The sequence below is a fragment of the Oryzias latipes genome, chromosome 4, assembly GCF_053564925.1.
Source record: "Oryzias latipes strain Hd-rR chromosome 4, Olatipes_Hd-rR_3.1".
NCBI lineage: Eukaryota > Metazoa > Chordata > Actinopteri > Beloniformes > Adrianichthyidae > Oryzias > Oryzias latipes.
Window position 1 is genome coordinate 3,028,584 of NC_136240.1, and position 16,617 is coordinate 3,045,200.

At 41.8% G+C, this 16,617-nt stretch overlaps 1 protein-coding gene across 2 annotated transcripts; it reads right to left on the reverse strand.

Moving 5' to 3' along the window:
• Positions 1-298: 298 nt before the first annotated feature.
• On the reverse strand, positions 299-9,972 carry rsph4a (radial spoke head component 4A). Of its 2 annotated transcripts, none has more exons than XM_023953925.2 (7): positions 9,794-9,970; positions 6,622-6,844; positions 5,056-5,334; positions 2,814-3,263; positions 1,879-2,023; positions 662-779; positions 299-594 (listed from the first exon to the last, which is right to left on the reverse strand). In XM_023953925.2, the coding sequence occupies exons 1-7, from the start codon at positions 9,916-9,918 to the stop codon at positions 375-377; spliced, it is 1,560 nt and encodes a 519-aa protein (XP_023809693.1). In that variant the 5' UTR covers positions 9,919-9,970; the 3' UTR covers positions 299-374. The 2 variants fall into 2 exon arrangements, 1 of the variants encoding a protein (XP_023809693.1); XR_002873128.2 differs by lacking the exon at positions 299-594 and adding an exon at positions 1,586-1,715 and having other exon boundaries at positions 9,794-9,972.
• Positions 9,973-16,617: the final 6,645 nt, after the last annotated feature.

Here is a 16,617-nt window from a genome sequence, read left to right on the forward strand (position 1 = left end):
GACAAAGAAAGCCTGTTTTGATATTTCCGCTGCAGGACCTCAGAATACGTCTGTACATGAACGTAACAGATGTGTGAATCACGTCTGGTGTGAATGCAGCATTAGAGCCTTTTGTGAATTTTGTAGCTCTGCCAGTCCCATGACTGGAAGAAAAACCACACTGTTCCTCCTGAACCAGAAGTCCCCCCCCCCCCCCCCCCCCCCCGTTTGTGACGATCAGGGAGCTGCTGACTTTCAGTACAGATGGAAAAGTTCTGACTGAGAGAAGCGAAGGTGTCTCACACAGATTAAAACCATGTAGCCAACAAAGAAAGCTTTTTTTTAATTTTTCCTTACTATAATTCCTTTAAACACATCAGAAAAGTAACATTGTTTTAATTTTCATCTTCCTCATCTTCCTCCAACTCTTGCTGGACCTCCTGCTGCTCCTCCAAAGCCATTCTCATCTCTTCCTCCTCCTCCACTGATGGATCCAACATCTCTGTGACCTCTGGTCCACTGGGGTACTCCTTCTGTGGGGGTGGGGGCACACAGGGGCTGTAGCCCTGGCCGGTGTACTTCAGACCCCAGCCCACATAAATGTTCTCAAACCTCCTGAAAAAGTGAGACGTGAGTTCAGGCTCTGTCACAGTCGACCAAACTCCAGCGTTGGTGCCCTTACTTTCCATTGGAATATGCAAATGCCCCAGGCCAGAGGTTGGATCTCAGCACTGCCACGGCGTGCTGGGGGGTGATGGTGGAGGACAGCCTCAAGCTCCATGGGGGGGTGTGGAACATCTCTGGGGAACACCAGGTAAAACAGATTTCAGAGGGGGTTCATAATTTATATGACATGGCAGGCACTAAGCCCCGCCCCCTTAACACATACACCCTTAAGACAGAGAAGACAACAAGACCCAGCTTTGCTCTCACGCAGGAAGAAAACATCTTTGACTTCCTGACAGCATTCATTTGTTCCCTCCAGGGTTCAAAGACCCCCTTCAGGCGTCGGAGAATTCCAATTCCAAGAAAGCTGCAAACCTCCAAGCTGTGGATCAGGGACGCCATTCCTCCTCCAGATGTTCCAGCTGTAAGTCTGCAGTTGTGAGTCAAGGCTCCCTGTCTAAACCTTTTTTCTGATCTTCCTCCCATTCAAGCTTCACCAGAGTCATCGTTCTTGGTTTGTTTCTCTCATAAGATCGTTCTGGCTTCATGATTTACGTATGTATCCTGCCTGGTCATTGTGTTTGGGACCATGGCATGTATGTGCTGACCGGGGGGGGGGGGGGGGGGGGGGGGGGGGGGGTTGTTAGGTAAAAGATGGGATGGGCTTTTATTTTAATTTCTGTCTTTTAGTTTTTATTAGAAAGCAGTTCAAGCTGCACAAGAAATTAGAAGTGCTTCCTATTGATAAAGATTGATTGATTGATTGATTGATTGGTTGATTGATATTTTGTTCCAGTTTGCCCCCTTCATTGGTGCCCTTGCACTCATCATACACACTGTTCCACATAAAACACCCATGTCTCTTATTATCTTTTAGGTTCCATTTGGTCCAGTTTCTTACTGAACATAACGCAGCAAGAGCCACAAAACTCCACCTCACCGTTTGGAAACATCTCTTTGAAGTGCTGGTACAGATCACTGTAGCGCTCACATTGTGATTCATCAAAGTAGAATTCCAGCTGCTGTGTGTCTGAATTTAGCACGTCTGAAAAGCAGCTGCTGACTGAAACCTTTCCACACAAATCAACGTTGGAGGAGAAGACGATACAAAGAAATGAGACAAAGACAGCACATCTATTCTGTCATTTCAACACTTTAAAATGATCCGTATCCATGGAGACAAAGAAACCCAAAGATGTTCAGAGAGACTGAAAAAGATCTGGAAGCTCTGACCTGCATCCTGGGATAGATTAGTGAGCAGAGGAGGTCCATATTCTGGTTCGGGTTCATCAGCCTGCTCGTCTTTCTCAGCAGCCTCTTCTTCTTCAATTGAGTCTTCCTCCACCTTCATGGCTGTGTTCACCCAGGTACAGCGGCCCTGAAACCAATTGAAAATGCCTCATACGAATCACATTCATGGAGCATCACCCCCTCCCCAAACATGATAACGCTGCACCAGAACCAAGCATGAAGCATGTGACCCTGGGACCTGAGCAGCAGCTGCTCTGTCATCAGACTGCTGTGCAGCTCTCAGGGTTTCAGCCCTGCTTGGCTCGGCACAGAACCCTGGACTTGTTTTGCAGATTTTAGGAGCGCCTCCAGAAGGAGTAAAGCTGGACAACTGTTCCTGCCTCATCACTGAAAGAGACGTGCTCCAGGATCCCTTTAGGCGAGGCTTTTGCACAGATGTAACCCTTGTTCTATCCTAGGCACTTTAACGTTGGGAGTTGGGTCATCTAGACCCACTAGACAGTGCTCTGAACCTTTTTTCTTCAATGATTTGTGATCTTCACTGGTGTCCATGGATTACATGAAATCTTTCCACCTTTGTCATGGTAGGGAGAACACGTCAATGGAAGGGGGGGGGGGGGTCATAGGATAGCACAAGGGTTAAAAAAAAACTGGAACTGCCTGAAACTTGCTGTTTTTGTTTTACACTATTGTGAGGCTTCAGCATCTGTTGAAAGAGCAACTTTTTCCCTTCACATAATGAGATGGGGGGGGGGGGGGGGGGGGGGGTCTTGCCCAAGCACACAGACTGCCAGGACTGTGATTTGAACCACCAAGCCCTCCAGACGTCATGCAGAGCAGGTGTGTAGGACTGTTGGAGCGCGTGGACATTGGCAGTGGGGGGGGGGGGGGTGTACTGATGTGTGTGTGGTATGCACCTGCTTCAGGATGTGTTGGATGTGATGCACCCAGCTGGACAGCGACTGAGCCATTTCAAGTGAAGACACGCCCTCAAACTCGGGGTTCACTAGGCATTGGTCATGGGCCATCTCTTCCTCTTCCTCGCCCTCCTCTTCCACAGTCTGGTAGAACCCAGATGGGCTGACCTGTGTGCCAGCAGAGATCCGAGCGATCTGTGCTCTCAGGTAGTTGGCCTCTTTTCCTGGGAATGGCGGGTAGCTCAGGACTGGACTGTCCAGCCGACCTGTGAAGCCCTTGCAAATATGGCGGGCTGCAGTGATCTGGGCGGGGCTGACAGAGGGCAGCTTCACCCAGGGAAGACCTGGCTCGTTGCACACAAAGTAAAAGAACCTGTTGGCTCCTGTTCCTAGCGCCTCCTTTGGCACCATGGGTGGGTGTAGATAGGTGGACCGCGGCACAGGATCTGTCTGAAACACCGGCACCAGAGTCAAAAAGGTTCAGCCACAGCAACTCTGTCATGACAGGTTAGAACCGCCCTGTGTGGAGTCGACCGCTCAGCTGAAGAGAGGTGCATCCCTCCTGACTGACATTTAGCTGCACAGATTCTCAGAGTGAAAGCCTGACTGGAGTGCGCCTCCTGCCACCACTGACCACAGACTTGGCCTTGATCTACAAGTATTAATCGACAAGTATTTTGTAAGTGAAAAATAATGTCTGCATGAGTAAAGCGGTTTTGGATCTGCAAACGGAGCTTTTACCACCAGCAGCTTTTTATCTGCTCCTGAATCAAAAAAATACTTAGAAATGCCATTTTAATCTTAAATTATATGTCCTCCATTGTGAGAAAAATGCTACTAGAACATGTTAAAACACCATTTTCATTAGAGTGGCTCTTTAAAACGAGAACTATAAATGCTGTGACTCAACTTTAAACAAACATGTGGCTGTAAAACAAGTATTGTTTTGGTTGATCCAGCCTGCCGGACTCTGCCTGTCTCACAGACGTCCTCCTGAAATAAAGCCTGTGTTCCTTCTGTCTGAGTTTTGTGCATTCAAGGGTCCAGCTACATCCTTCCAAAAACCTGACAGTGACACTGATTCATCAAGCCTGATCTTTCCTTTGGTTTTGTAGTAAATATTTACCATTAAAACATGGGATTACTTTCTACTGTCAGTCTGTGGGCCCATCATGAGAATAGCCAGAGAATATCTTGCAGTGAACTGAACTGGAAAATGTGTCTGTTCTTTTAAATCACTGTAGATCTGAAGATGAACATTCAGTTCTGAAAATTAAAACAATGTCAAAAGATTGATGTCTTAGAGAGCTTAAATTCTTTAAACGTTGCTTTCATTTGGCACAACCTGTAAAAAAGTCATTATTTTATTCGGAATTCCTCTCAAGAAATGTAAGGTTGTGTTGAACTTTTTGCACATTTAAGTTCACATTCAGACCCACTGCAGCGAACCATCATTGAATTTACTCCGCAATTAGGAAAAATGACTCTCAAATGTATTACATTAGTTTTATCCCATTAGATCGACTCTTTTTCTTTTTTTTAAATCTCTTTTTCCAGACAAACTAAGTGACCTGGAAACTTCGGTTGTAATAGTTTACGTTCAGATGGGGATGTTTGCAGAGAAAATTGTTAGTATATAGTATGTGTTACTATATTTCTACTACAGTTTAAAAGGCTTGAAGTGAAACCGTTGATTTCTACTTCATAGGTGTTTACAGCCCAGCATCAGAGGAAATCTCTGTTCAAATGAGCTATTTTATCATTGAAGCAGGACAACAAACTGGCACACGCATCTGTGCATAAACAGAAGTGCATGCACACACACTTCCTTTTCCTTCAAGCTGATTCATAGTTTCATTACATTTTCTTCTCTGTTGGTTGGGTTTTGCTGGGTCGGCGGGAATCCTGGACTCCCATGACCTCTCTTTGAGCACTAACACTTCCACAAAAACTTTGGTGGAACATTTCAAATGAAAGCCGTTCCAAAAACAGGCAAACTTTTATCTTGAAGTTGAACGGTGGCATCTGGAATGAAAATCTTCTTTCTTGAGTCATTTCACAACTTATTCCAGCAGCTTCATCAGTCAGTTTGATGAAGCTGCTTGGCTGACTGGTGAAACGTTTGACAGTAAGAAAACTCCAAGTCCAGATGCCACGACTCAACTCAAGACGTAACCTGGATGAACAACCTTCGCAGACTTACTCTGGTTATCTTTTAGATGATGTCACTCATCTGCCTTACCTCATTTTCTTGGGTGCCAGACTCCTCCTCCTCCTCTTCCTGGAGGTCTTCATCAGTACTTTGTTCTTCGTCTCCCTCCGTGTATTCTGCCTCAGCAATAATGTAGCTGCTCTCTGTTCCCAGAATCTTACCCCACAAGCGGCATTGTGGAAGTCCATGCGACTCAACTAAGAGCTTTAGAGCCAGTAGGATCCTTTGCATCTCCTCTCGGCCCAGGCCCACTCCAGCCTGCTCTAGGTAGAAGGCACTCTCGTTGACGTTGGGGAAACCTGTTTCCACCTGTTAAAGAACAGTCAGCACACTGCTTAAAGAACATCTGCAGAACATCAGGAGAACCGTTTCTCAGTCTGAAGGTTGTGTGATGACTCAGGTCTTCATTTCACTCAGGTTTCTTTCTTTCTTTTTGTTTTTAACTTGTCTTGTCCAGGAGCTGAGCAAACAGATGAGAGCTGAGGGCCTTGGACAGATGCTACAAAAGGCTTAGTGCCTGCCATGACAGATGCTCACGATAGGATGTAGGGGTGTAATGATACGGTTCATATAATAGTTAGTGGTTCCTGATCTGATTCATAGTTGATATTGGTTCATTTTGCATGATTTTATCTGAATCTCTGACCTAAATGGATCCACATCACCTTTATCCAAAACTTCCAGCAGTGAGACTCAGACAGAAATTCCTGCTACTGAACAGTGAAGTTTTCCAGATTCTTGGATTTCTTCCAGATCATCAAGTTAAATGAAATCTGTGTCCAAACCAACAAGTAAACTAGAATGAATGTCAAATCCATTCACATGTTAGTTTCCTAAAGTTCACCACTGTTGTTTTTCCACATCCAAAGAATCCAAAGGGAACATTCTTAGAACATTCTAGACCCTGGATGGTCACATGACTTTATTCAAAGTCTGTCCACACATTGGACTGGAATGATGGTTTTAATGACATCACATGTGTGTTGTCCACTGACGTGGTCTTTTTTACCTTACAGTAAAATAAACTTACAGTGCCTCAATCCAGATTATACTTTCCAAGATCGATTATAGTCAATTTATTTTGTTATGAAATTATTTTATAATGTTTTAGGCTGATTTGATTAACAACTGCCTCAACCTGGTCGACTAATAGAAATAGAAAAAATTGATTAGTCAGTTAATCGTTATACCACTAGTGGTTATGAATCTTTGAACACAAAGTGTATATTTCTCTAAACGCCTTTTGTATTTTAGACTAACTGTCATTCATATGACTTATATTCGTATACATTTCTTGTTGGACAGAAAAGGGCAGAGGGAGGGATGATACAGGTGGGAGATAAGGGTACCACACTGGGGTTTCTTTTCCAGACTTTGTCTTCACGTCACTTTTAAACTGACTCACTTCACATGAGTTTCAGCTCTGACTGTTAACTCTGCACTAACTGGAGAACCAAGTGTAGATCACCTGGACATATTCAGGTTCTAAAACTGCAGAAAAAGAATTGAAGCCACTAGAATGCACAGAAGAAGTGAAAGATGCTGGGGCTCGTCAGATGAAGGAGAGAAATGGTGCGGTGGTGAAGAACTACTCACAGTTGGGTCTTCATGGTTGAAGTCCTGTGCATGTTTGAAGAGCAGGAGCTGCTGCTCTGCCAGCCGCTCTCCAACAGAGGGCGTCACATGGTCCCGCAGTGACCTCTGCGTGTCTTTGAACGAGGCTCGCTTCAGTTCCAAACTCATATCCTCCAAGACATCCACCGCGTCATCCGGACGTTCATCCATGATCTTCGCCAGCAGGAGGACCAGGTGGTCATAGCTGCAACATGAGAGCACCATCGTAAGGTTCAGAGCTGTGAGAGTCTAGGTTTGGTTCACAAACCCAACGGTCCCTCTCAGAACCACTGGGATTCTGGGCTCTCTCTGATGTTTCATAGGTTTAAACTCTCTCATCTCTTTCAGGGAGGAGCTCTCACACCATGTCTTCTGTAACAATTAAAAAAAAATGTATTTGAGACCAAACTGTTTGTACTTCTACTTCAGGTGTTAAGTTGCGAAATCATAACACACGCATGCACACACACTCTCACAAAGGATGAAACGTCTTTTGTGATAAAAGATTGAACTATTCCTGTTGACCTCATCTTTTTAAATCAACTAGGATGAAAGAGAATCTACGCTCACACATATCAACGTCACCGTTTCTCAAAGTGTTGAGGGTTTGCTGCACTGCCCAGGTGAGACCTAATATCAGAAGAACATTAGCTGTGTGAGCTGCATAAATCACAAACACAACTCCAGTAGTCAAGTATGCTCAACAGGTTGAAAATGGGCTACATTTTCCACTATGTCTTTGAAACGTCCTTAAATATCTAGCTGCATAGAGTTTTTGCAGCTCTAGAGAAAATCTGAGGGGATACAGAGAGAGGAGCTGTGGTTATGATGAGGAGGTCTGGAGTGACATAGAAGAACGTTGGAGATATTCTGGACATGGAGGAGAGCTGGAAGACTGTGGTGAGATGTTCTGTAGGTCTGACAGAGGAGCTCAAGGTGGGACCACACCAAGGATCAGCTTCTTGTTTGCTGTGGTGATGGACAGACTGACAGATGAGGTTAGACAGGAATCTCTGTGGATCGTGATGTTTGCAGATGACGTTGTGATCTGTAGTGATAGGATAGGGCAGGTGGAAGTTTGCTCTGGAAAAGAGAGGTCCATGGCAATGACTTAGAGGAATAGAAGGGGTTTCATGAGGTTTCAGGTAGCAGAGATGGTGAAGGTGGATGAATTTAAATTCTTAGGGTCAGAAAATATATGGAGAGTGTTGGTAAGAGGGGAAGAGGTGTGTCCAAGCATGTTGGTACGGTGGAGGAAGGTTTCAGGTGTGACGCGTGACTAAAGAGTGTCATCAAGAATGAAAGGAAAGGTGAAGAAGAGTGTGGTGAGAGCAGCCATGTTGTTGGTTAGAGACTCTGATGCAGAGACAGGAGGCAGAGCTGGAGGTGGCAGAGATGAAGATGTTGAGGTTCTCTTTGGAACCAGGATGGATCAGGAATGAATCCATCAGAGGAACAGATCATGATAGATGGTCTTGGAGATCAATGCAGAGAAGCAGATGGAGACGTTTGAGAGGAGAAACAGTGATGATGTTGGTGAAAGGATGCTGAGGTTGGAGCTACAGGGAAGAGAGGAAGACCAAAGAGGAGCTTCATGGATGGAGAGAATGAGGTCAGGAGGATGGTTGGTTGGTGTGAAGAAGAGAGGGTTAGATGGAGGCAGATGGTTCACTACAACGCGTTACCTGTACGGAAAGCAGACAAAAGGCAAAGAAGAGAAAAGAAAGTGTCTAGGATAGCACAAGGGTTCCCATGGATTTCAAATCTGCCTGACATAGTGGTGAAACACAAACATTACTTTACATTTGTCACTGATCCTCAAACCTTATTTCCACTCAAGAGTATAAAGTTCACAAACGTTAGAAACGCTAAAAGTTATGAACCAGATAACGATAAATCATGTAATACAATGGTTACGGTAGAACAGGGGTGGGATTACATAAGTTTGCTTCCTTCCAATCCCTTTCAAGCAATAATTAATTTGATTTGTCATTGTGTGAATGTATAACTGATGATTGTATTGTTTTGTGTATTACTAAATTCTTATTTGATTGCTTGATAAACACAATTTCATATCAGAAATTAAATAAAGTATATTAAACTTAAAAAGAAATGGAAATTTTTAGAATGTTATTGATCTCATAATGGGGGAATCATCTTGTTACTTTTTTTTACACCTAATAAGAGGGATGTCTGCTGCTCTTTTTTCCCATCACCTCTGGGTCTGGTGCGTTGTTTATGCGATCAGCTGTTGTTGCCTGGCAACAAAAAATGTGGCAGGACATGGCTGTTATAATCTGTCTTTTTATTCAACAGAGCTCTGGTATTAAAATAATTTCTCTTCTAGGGGATCAATAACATTCTAAAAAGTTGAATTTCGTTTAATTTTAAGAAGTGAGTCTCAACGCGCATGCTGACTTAGTTTCTGTACATCATTGATGTTCTGGGACTCCATGTTTATGCCCGTGACCCTGTAACATGTTTTTCACAGTTTGTTAACCTGGGAAATTTTGTTTTGAAGACAAAGACAAAATGTATTCACAGCAGACATTTCAAACGTAAAATTAAATATTTTGTTCAGTTTTTTTTTAGCGTGCAGAAAGTATTAATTTGTGCCCATTTTTTTTTTGTATGCATACGTTTGTTATTGACAGCCATCATAACCCATAGATGTCAAAATGGTTTACTTCTGGCTCCAACCACATAAAGTCAATTCAGGCGCATTTTCTTTTGCGATACGGATGCCACCATGTTGGAGCCAGCCGATGTCAGTAAGCAGTGATTGGTCCGAGTCGGTCTGAGTTAACATTTTGATGGCAATAAGCCACCAATCAGGATTGAGCTAGTTGGAAAGCCACACCCCTTCCACTGAAAGTTGGCTGGGAAACATGTCAATCAAATGTATGAAACATGACACCACAAACTTTTGTTGAAGTATCTGATTGGTCAGAAAAAAAGAGTTTTGTCAAGATGTTAAATAATGTATCAGATACACAACAGTTATTCTGACCAATAGAATGACAGAGTAACGGCTGTCTATTTCTCTACAGGTGTCTATGGGATTTTGGCCTTCTGTTTGGAACGGGATGGGGGAGGGGTCCATCAGTCCAGTTCTTCTCCAGTTAACGGCCAGCACGCACAGAGGTCCACTCACAGGTTCCGGTCGCTCCTCGAGCTGCTCTTCTGCAGAAAAGCCTTGAAGCTGGCGGCCTGCCGCGCTCCGGTGCCGTCTGCGTCCAAACGCTGCATCTCTCCGCAGTCCCGTCCGCTTCTCTGCATCCACGGAAAAAACGGGCGTCCCGGTTGCTACGGAAACGGTCGTTTGGTTGCGCGCAGTCGCAGAGCAGAAACCGGAAGCAAGAAGCTTTTTTATTATTTAAATTTTTTTATTTTTTATTTATAGAACACAATACAAAACAATACCAGAACATTTACATAAAACTTACAAAATATGGCGAATACAAAAGAGAATACTACATTTTGAAAGGAAGCAAAAAGAAAAAAGAGAATTCTTATCAGTATGCAAACATAAACCTATTTATATTCATAATCATAGAGAAATTAGGGGAAAAGTATAACATAAGAAAACAACAATTTCAGAGTTGGATAGTGTTACAAAATGCAGAGGGATACAAAATATAAATAAACTGTCTTAGACATCAGGAATATCACTCAGGGTGTCATAAATTGTTATGGCTTTAGGTGAGTCGATTAACTTTATGGATTTTAAGTATAAATTGACCTCATTGTTAAAGAAGTTGAAGCTGGGGTGGCATTTCTGTAACCTATTTTTGTGTATAAAAAACTTGGCTAAACATAACACAGTATTATACATACATTATTTACAGTGTTGTGTAGGGACAGGCCAAAGATTATGACTTCTTTGGAAAAGAGGTCCATGATGAATGGAAATGTATGTCTTAACCATTTGTAAACATCCAACCAAAACACTTGTACAACATCACACAGGAAAAATATGTGGTCGATGTCTTCAACAGCAGTTTGGCAGAAGGAACAGCTGTTGTCATCAATGTTGAAACGTAATCCAATGGTGTCTTAACAATGGATCCAGATGAAATAAACGCTACATTCTCCTTATTTTACTCAAATATTTATAAATCAGAATCTAAAAATGCCCACAGTGAAATGAAACAGTTTCTTAATAATCTCAATGCTCCATGCATAACACCTCACCACAGGAATGAAACTGAACGCCCACTGCAACTGGTGGAAGTAACTGATGCAATAACTGAAATGCAAATTGGAAAGGCACCTGGCCCAGATGGCTACCCCCTGGAGTTCTTCAAAAAGTTTTCCAGACAGTTGTCAAAACTCTTGCTTGATATGTTCAACGACTCCTTTTCCCATGGTTCACTTCCAAGAACACTTACTGAAGCTATCATCACTCTCCTTCTTAAACCTGGAAAGGATAGCTCTGAATGTGGCTCATACCGTCCTATTTCCCTTTTAAATACTGATGTAAAAATTTTAGACAAAATCCTAGCCCGGCGTTTAGACCCAACAGTACATAATGTTATTTCGGTTGACCAAACTGGTTTCATCTCTGGACGCCAGTCTTTCACTAACATACGTAGTCTGTTGAACACCGTTTATTCTCCGGCGCCCACTGGAGTACCCGAGGTGGTTGTCTCGTTGGATGCAGAGAAAGCCTTCGACAGGATTGAATGGGAATATCTATTTGAATGTCTAAGAACATTTGGATATGGGCCAAACTTCATCTCCTGGATCCGGCTCTTGTATACTTCTCCTGTAGCTTCTGTGATCACAAATGGCAAACAATCTAAGTATTTTCAGTTATTTAGAGGAACACGACAAGGATGTCCAATTAGTCCTCTTTTATTTGCTTTAGCTATAGAACCTTTATCTATTATCCTTAAATTATCAACTTCAATGAAAGGCATCCACAGGAGAGGGGAAGAGCTCAGAGTTTCGTTATACGCAGATGACCTTTTGGTGTATATTTCTCACCCTGTCCCAACTGTTCCCCACATCATTGATGTCCTACAGAAGTTCGGGGCTATATCTGGATATAAATTAAACTTCAGTAAAAGTCAGTGTTTTCCTCTCAACAACTTAGCGCTTCAATTAAAAGACACTGCCTTACCTTTTCAGATGTCCAGAAACGGTTTTAAGTACTTGGGAATTAATATCACAAGAGACTTGCAAAGTCTGTATCAAGAAAATTTCCTTCCCTTACTGGAGAAGGTTAAGACAGACCTGAAGAACTGGGAAGTTCTTAACCTGTCTCTTGCAGGGAAAGTAAATAGTATAATACTGAATATACTTCCCAGATTCCTTTACCTGTTCCAGTGCATCCCCCTCTACATCCCTAAATCTTTCTTTAAATCAGTCGACAAAAGCTTTTCTTCATTCATCTGGAGTGGCAAGAACCCAAGAGTCTGTTTAAAATGATTACAAAGACCTAAACATCAAGGTGGCTTAGGCCTACCAAACCTGTGCCATCACTACTGGGCCTCTAATATTCAAAAAATTATGCATTGGCTCCAGGCTTCTGATATTAACTGGTGTCGACTCGAAGCCTCCTCCTGTAAAACAACAACTCTGACAGCCCTTACTGGATCTAGTCTTCCCTGTGTCATTTCACACTATATTACACACAATCCAATCGTTACAAATACCTTTAAAATTATATTTCAATTCAGACAGACGTACGGACTCACTCAAGTGCTTACCACTAGTCCTATACGCAAAAATCACCTTTTTCTCCCTGGTCAGACAGACTTCGCATTCACAATTTGGGAAGAGAAAGGTATTATCAACTTTAAGGACATGTACCTAAACGGTATATTTGCAAATTTTAATGATCTTGCTTCCAAATTTAATCTGCCTCACTCTCACTTTTTTCGGTACCTTCAAGTGCGTCACCTCCTTCAGCAGCATGACCCTAACTTCCCTAACATACCCCCAGTCTCTGTGTTAGATGAGGTGTTTGAGTTGCCACTTAATTCAAAAAGATTAATTTCCAAAATCAAAGACTGCATATCACTTCATGACAGCGTAGCTCTTCGGAAAATAAGAGGTAGCTGGGAGGAAGAGCTTGGGCGAGTTATGGATGATAATGTATGGAACCGGGCCTTACAGAGAGTTAACCACAGTACCTCTTGTGCCAAGTTAAATATAATACAGTTTAAAATTCTACATAGGGCTCACTTCTCTAAAGCAAGATTGTCAAGAATTTATCCTCATCTGAGTGCAAATTGTGACAGAGGTCAAAATAGCCCAGCCAATCTAACCCACATGTTCTGGTCATGCTCTGCTCTGGTGAATTACTGGTCTACAATTTTTAAAACTTTATCAGATGCTCTAGATATCAGTCTACAGCCTAGTGCAGAGGCAGTCATATTTGGTGTTTCACACCAAAACCCAGATACATTAAGAAAAAGACACAAAGACATTCTTGCTTTTGCTACTCTAATAGCAAAGCACAGTATATTACTGCTCTGGAAATCTAAGGACCCACCCAGGGTGTCCCAGTGGCTGACGGATCTTATGCAACTACTACAACTTGAAAAAATAAAATATTCAGTTCAGGGATCGAAGGACAAATTTTTCTCAATCTGGGGCCCGGTTTTAGATCACTTTGACAAACTTAGAATTCTACCTGAGGCCTCCTCACATTCTACCATCACATCTCAGTAATTTATAGTTTAAAATAATCCAACTGTTCTTAAATATTATTAGCACTGTTAGTATTATTATTATTATTTTTCTTTTTCTTACATATAAATATCACATCAGCTATATATGTTAATATAATTCTCTTTTTTATGTTGCCACTTGGCTGATCGATTTGGCCATCGAGTTGATTACATAGAGATATGCTTTTGTTATATTGGACAATATATATCTTATCCTTGTCTTGCAAACCATGGAGAGAGGGGGGGGGAGTTCAAGGTGTTTGAAAAATAAAAATTAAAAACTGGCCATGTTGTATTACAAATATGAAACTATATCTTTGTTTCATTGTATTTCATGTATGTAACAATTCTCTATTTGTTTGCAATAAAAACAAATTGAAAAAAAAAATGTTGAAATGTAATCTAAGTAGTTCTTTTGAAGGATAAATATCATTCATAATTTTGAAGTGTGTTTATTTAACTTTTGGGGGAATAGGAAGTTTCATGAAATCGGTTCTTAATTTAGTAACAACATTTTGTTCAAATTTCTGCAGTATTTTATTTTTGTTCTGTCGACCAGGAAAAAACCTTTCAATGAACCAATTTCTGATAAAAGAGTTATTACATTTTCTGTCCATGAGAGGGCAACCTTCAATTGATAATGTGGCTAACTGTGGTTTTATCTTTAAATGTGTCATTGTGTTCCTTGTTAGAAATACAAATTCTCGAGGAAGAGAATTACTGACTTTTAAAAATTCTGAAATAGGAGGATTGAAGTTATGTCTTAAACAAAATTGCTCATAATCTAGTAAGTTTCCCTCCGTATCCATCAGATCAGACACCGACCAGACTCCTCTGTCAAACCATTCAGCACAAAACAAAGATTTGTTTCTGTGGAGGATGTATCTGTTGTTCCAAATAATATTTGAGTGTGGCGAGAAATTATGCACATACAATATTTTCCAGTATAGTAGAATTTGTTTGTGGAACTCTGATAATGCTATAGGGAGCTTATTAATGTCAAAATCACTAATAAGCACCAACTTTAACCCGCCTAATTTGTTAAATAAATAATTTGGGACACAAAACCAGAAGGATTGGTTGTGTTTGATCCACGATTTCAACCAGTTTATTTTCAGGGTTCCGTTAAGACAGTCAAAATCAATAACTTTGAGACCCCCATCCTTAAATTCTTTGACCATATAGTTTTTTTTTCATGTAATGAGGCTTGTTTCTCCAAATAAAGTTAAAAGTCATTTGGTTGATGGATTTGATCATTTTGTTTGGGATGGCATTAGAGTAAGATGGATAAATACATCTAGACAGACCCTCCATCTTTGTCAGATAGATCCGACCCAGCAGCCATGTGTCTCTTTGGAGCCACATATTCAACCTCGTCTTACATTCATCAAGTTTTTCACCCACATTCCTTGATTGGCTTATTTTTTGGTCTTTGTCGATATAGATGCCCAAGTATTTAACTTCTGATTTAATGGGGATATGCAAGAAGCTTGTGCAGGACCGGGTAATCTTTAACCGAATTTTACGTTTTACCAACAAAGTAACGCAGTTGGAAGTCAATTACACTAAAATACTAAAGTCATTGACCCACTCGACTTCCGGTTGTGTTTCATTTCCACTAAAACAAATAGTTGTTTTACAAAGGACATAAAAGGAAACAGAAAACTTGTTTTCTATATATAGAATTATTTTATAATATATTTATTACTCAAACATTCCCATATTAACCAGAAAGACTTTCAGAGGAGCTGAAGGTGGTCCTGCTGCAAAAGGAGACCCGTTATAAAACCAACAGATTACTGTTAGCCATGCCACATAATAATAATAATTATTAATATTATTATGTTAGCCATGCCACATAATAATTATTAATATTATTGTATTAACCGTGCCACAATTCTGGGGTTCAAACCAAACGGTTACATCACTGAAGGGGAAATAGTGGACCATCCTGCCCCACTGCATACCAGTGGGTTCACATTGAAAGTGTCTAAAAATTGTTACGCTACATTTAACAATTAATTACTTGTTGTTTTTTACATGACACCAGACTTGGTATGAGCCAACCAAAAGGCTTTGTCCTGAGTATCTCTAAAATCCTTGAAAAAACTGTTGCAGAACAACTCCGCATACATCTATCACAGAATAACCTATATGAACAATTCCAGTCTGGCTTCCGTCCCCTTCACAGCACAGAAACGGCTCTCCTTAAAATCTCCAATGATCTCCTCCTTGCTGCTGACTCCGGCCTATTTTTCATCCTCCTCCTACTTGATTTAAGCTCAGCCTTCGATACAATCTTCCACACCATCCTCCTAGACAGACTGTCCACCATAGGTATCAGAAACATACATCTCAACTGGTTTCACTCTTACCTCTCTGGTCGCACCCAATATATTCAATTAAAACAGTTCACTTCTCACACAGTTCCTGTCACTACAGGTGTTCCCCAGGGCTCCGTCCTGGGACCCCTGCTATTTATCATCTACCTTCTCCCTCTTGGTCAAATCCTCCATAAATACAAGATTCACTTCCATTGTTATGCAGACGATACTCAGCTCTACATCTCCACCAAGCCAAATTCCTCTCTACCTCCCACTTCCCTCACTGACTGCCTTCTTGCAAACAAATCCTGGTTCACTACTAATTTCTTAAAATTAAACAACGATAAAACTGAACTTCTCCTGATCGGCACCAAATCTGTTATAACTGCATCCAGAACTTCTCAATTCCCTTTGAAACCTCCTCCATTTCCCCCTCCCATCAGGTTAAGAGTCTGGGAGTCATCTTCGACAGCACCCTCTCCTTCACTTCACTCATCTTCACAGCATCACCCGGTCTGCCTATTTCCACTTTTGCAGCATCCGTCGTCTTCGCCCTTCCCTCAGTCCTCATTCCACAGCCGTTCTGGTTCACAGTCTTGTCACTTCCCGCCTGGATTACTGCAACTCCCTTCTTTTTGGTTTACCACAAAAAACTCTACGTAAACTACAGTATGTTCAGAACTCAGCTGCCAGAATTATCTTTCAAACACCTTCCTCCCAACACATCACACCTGTTCTCCAGCAGCTCCACTGGCAACCAATCACACACCGGATTACATACAAAATACTTCTCCTGACCTTTAAATCCATCCACAACCTTGCTCCATCATATCTATCAGTTCATGTGGCCATTCCCACCCGTACCCTCAGATCCTCCTCCCCCCTTCATCTGGATGTCCCCACTGCTCGCCTTGTCACTATGGGGGGCAGACCATTCAGCTGCTCTGCCCCCCGGCTCTGGAACTCTCTACCTC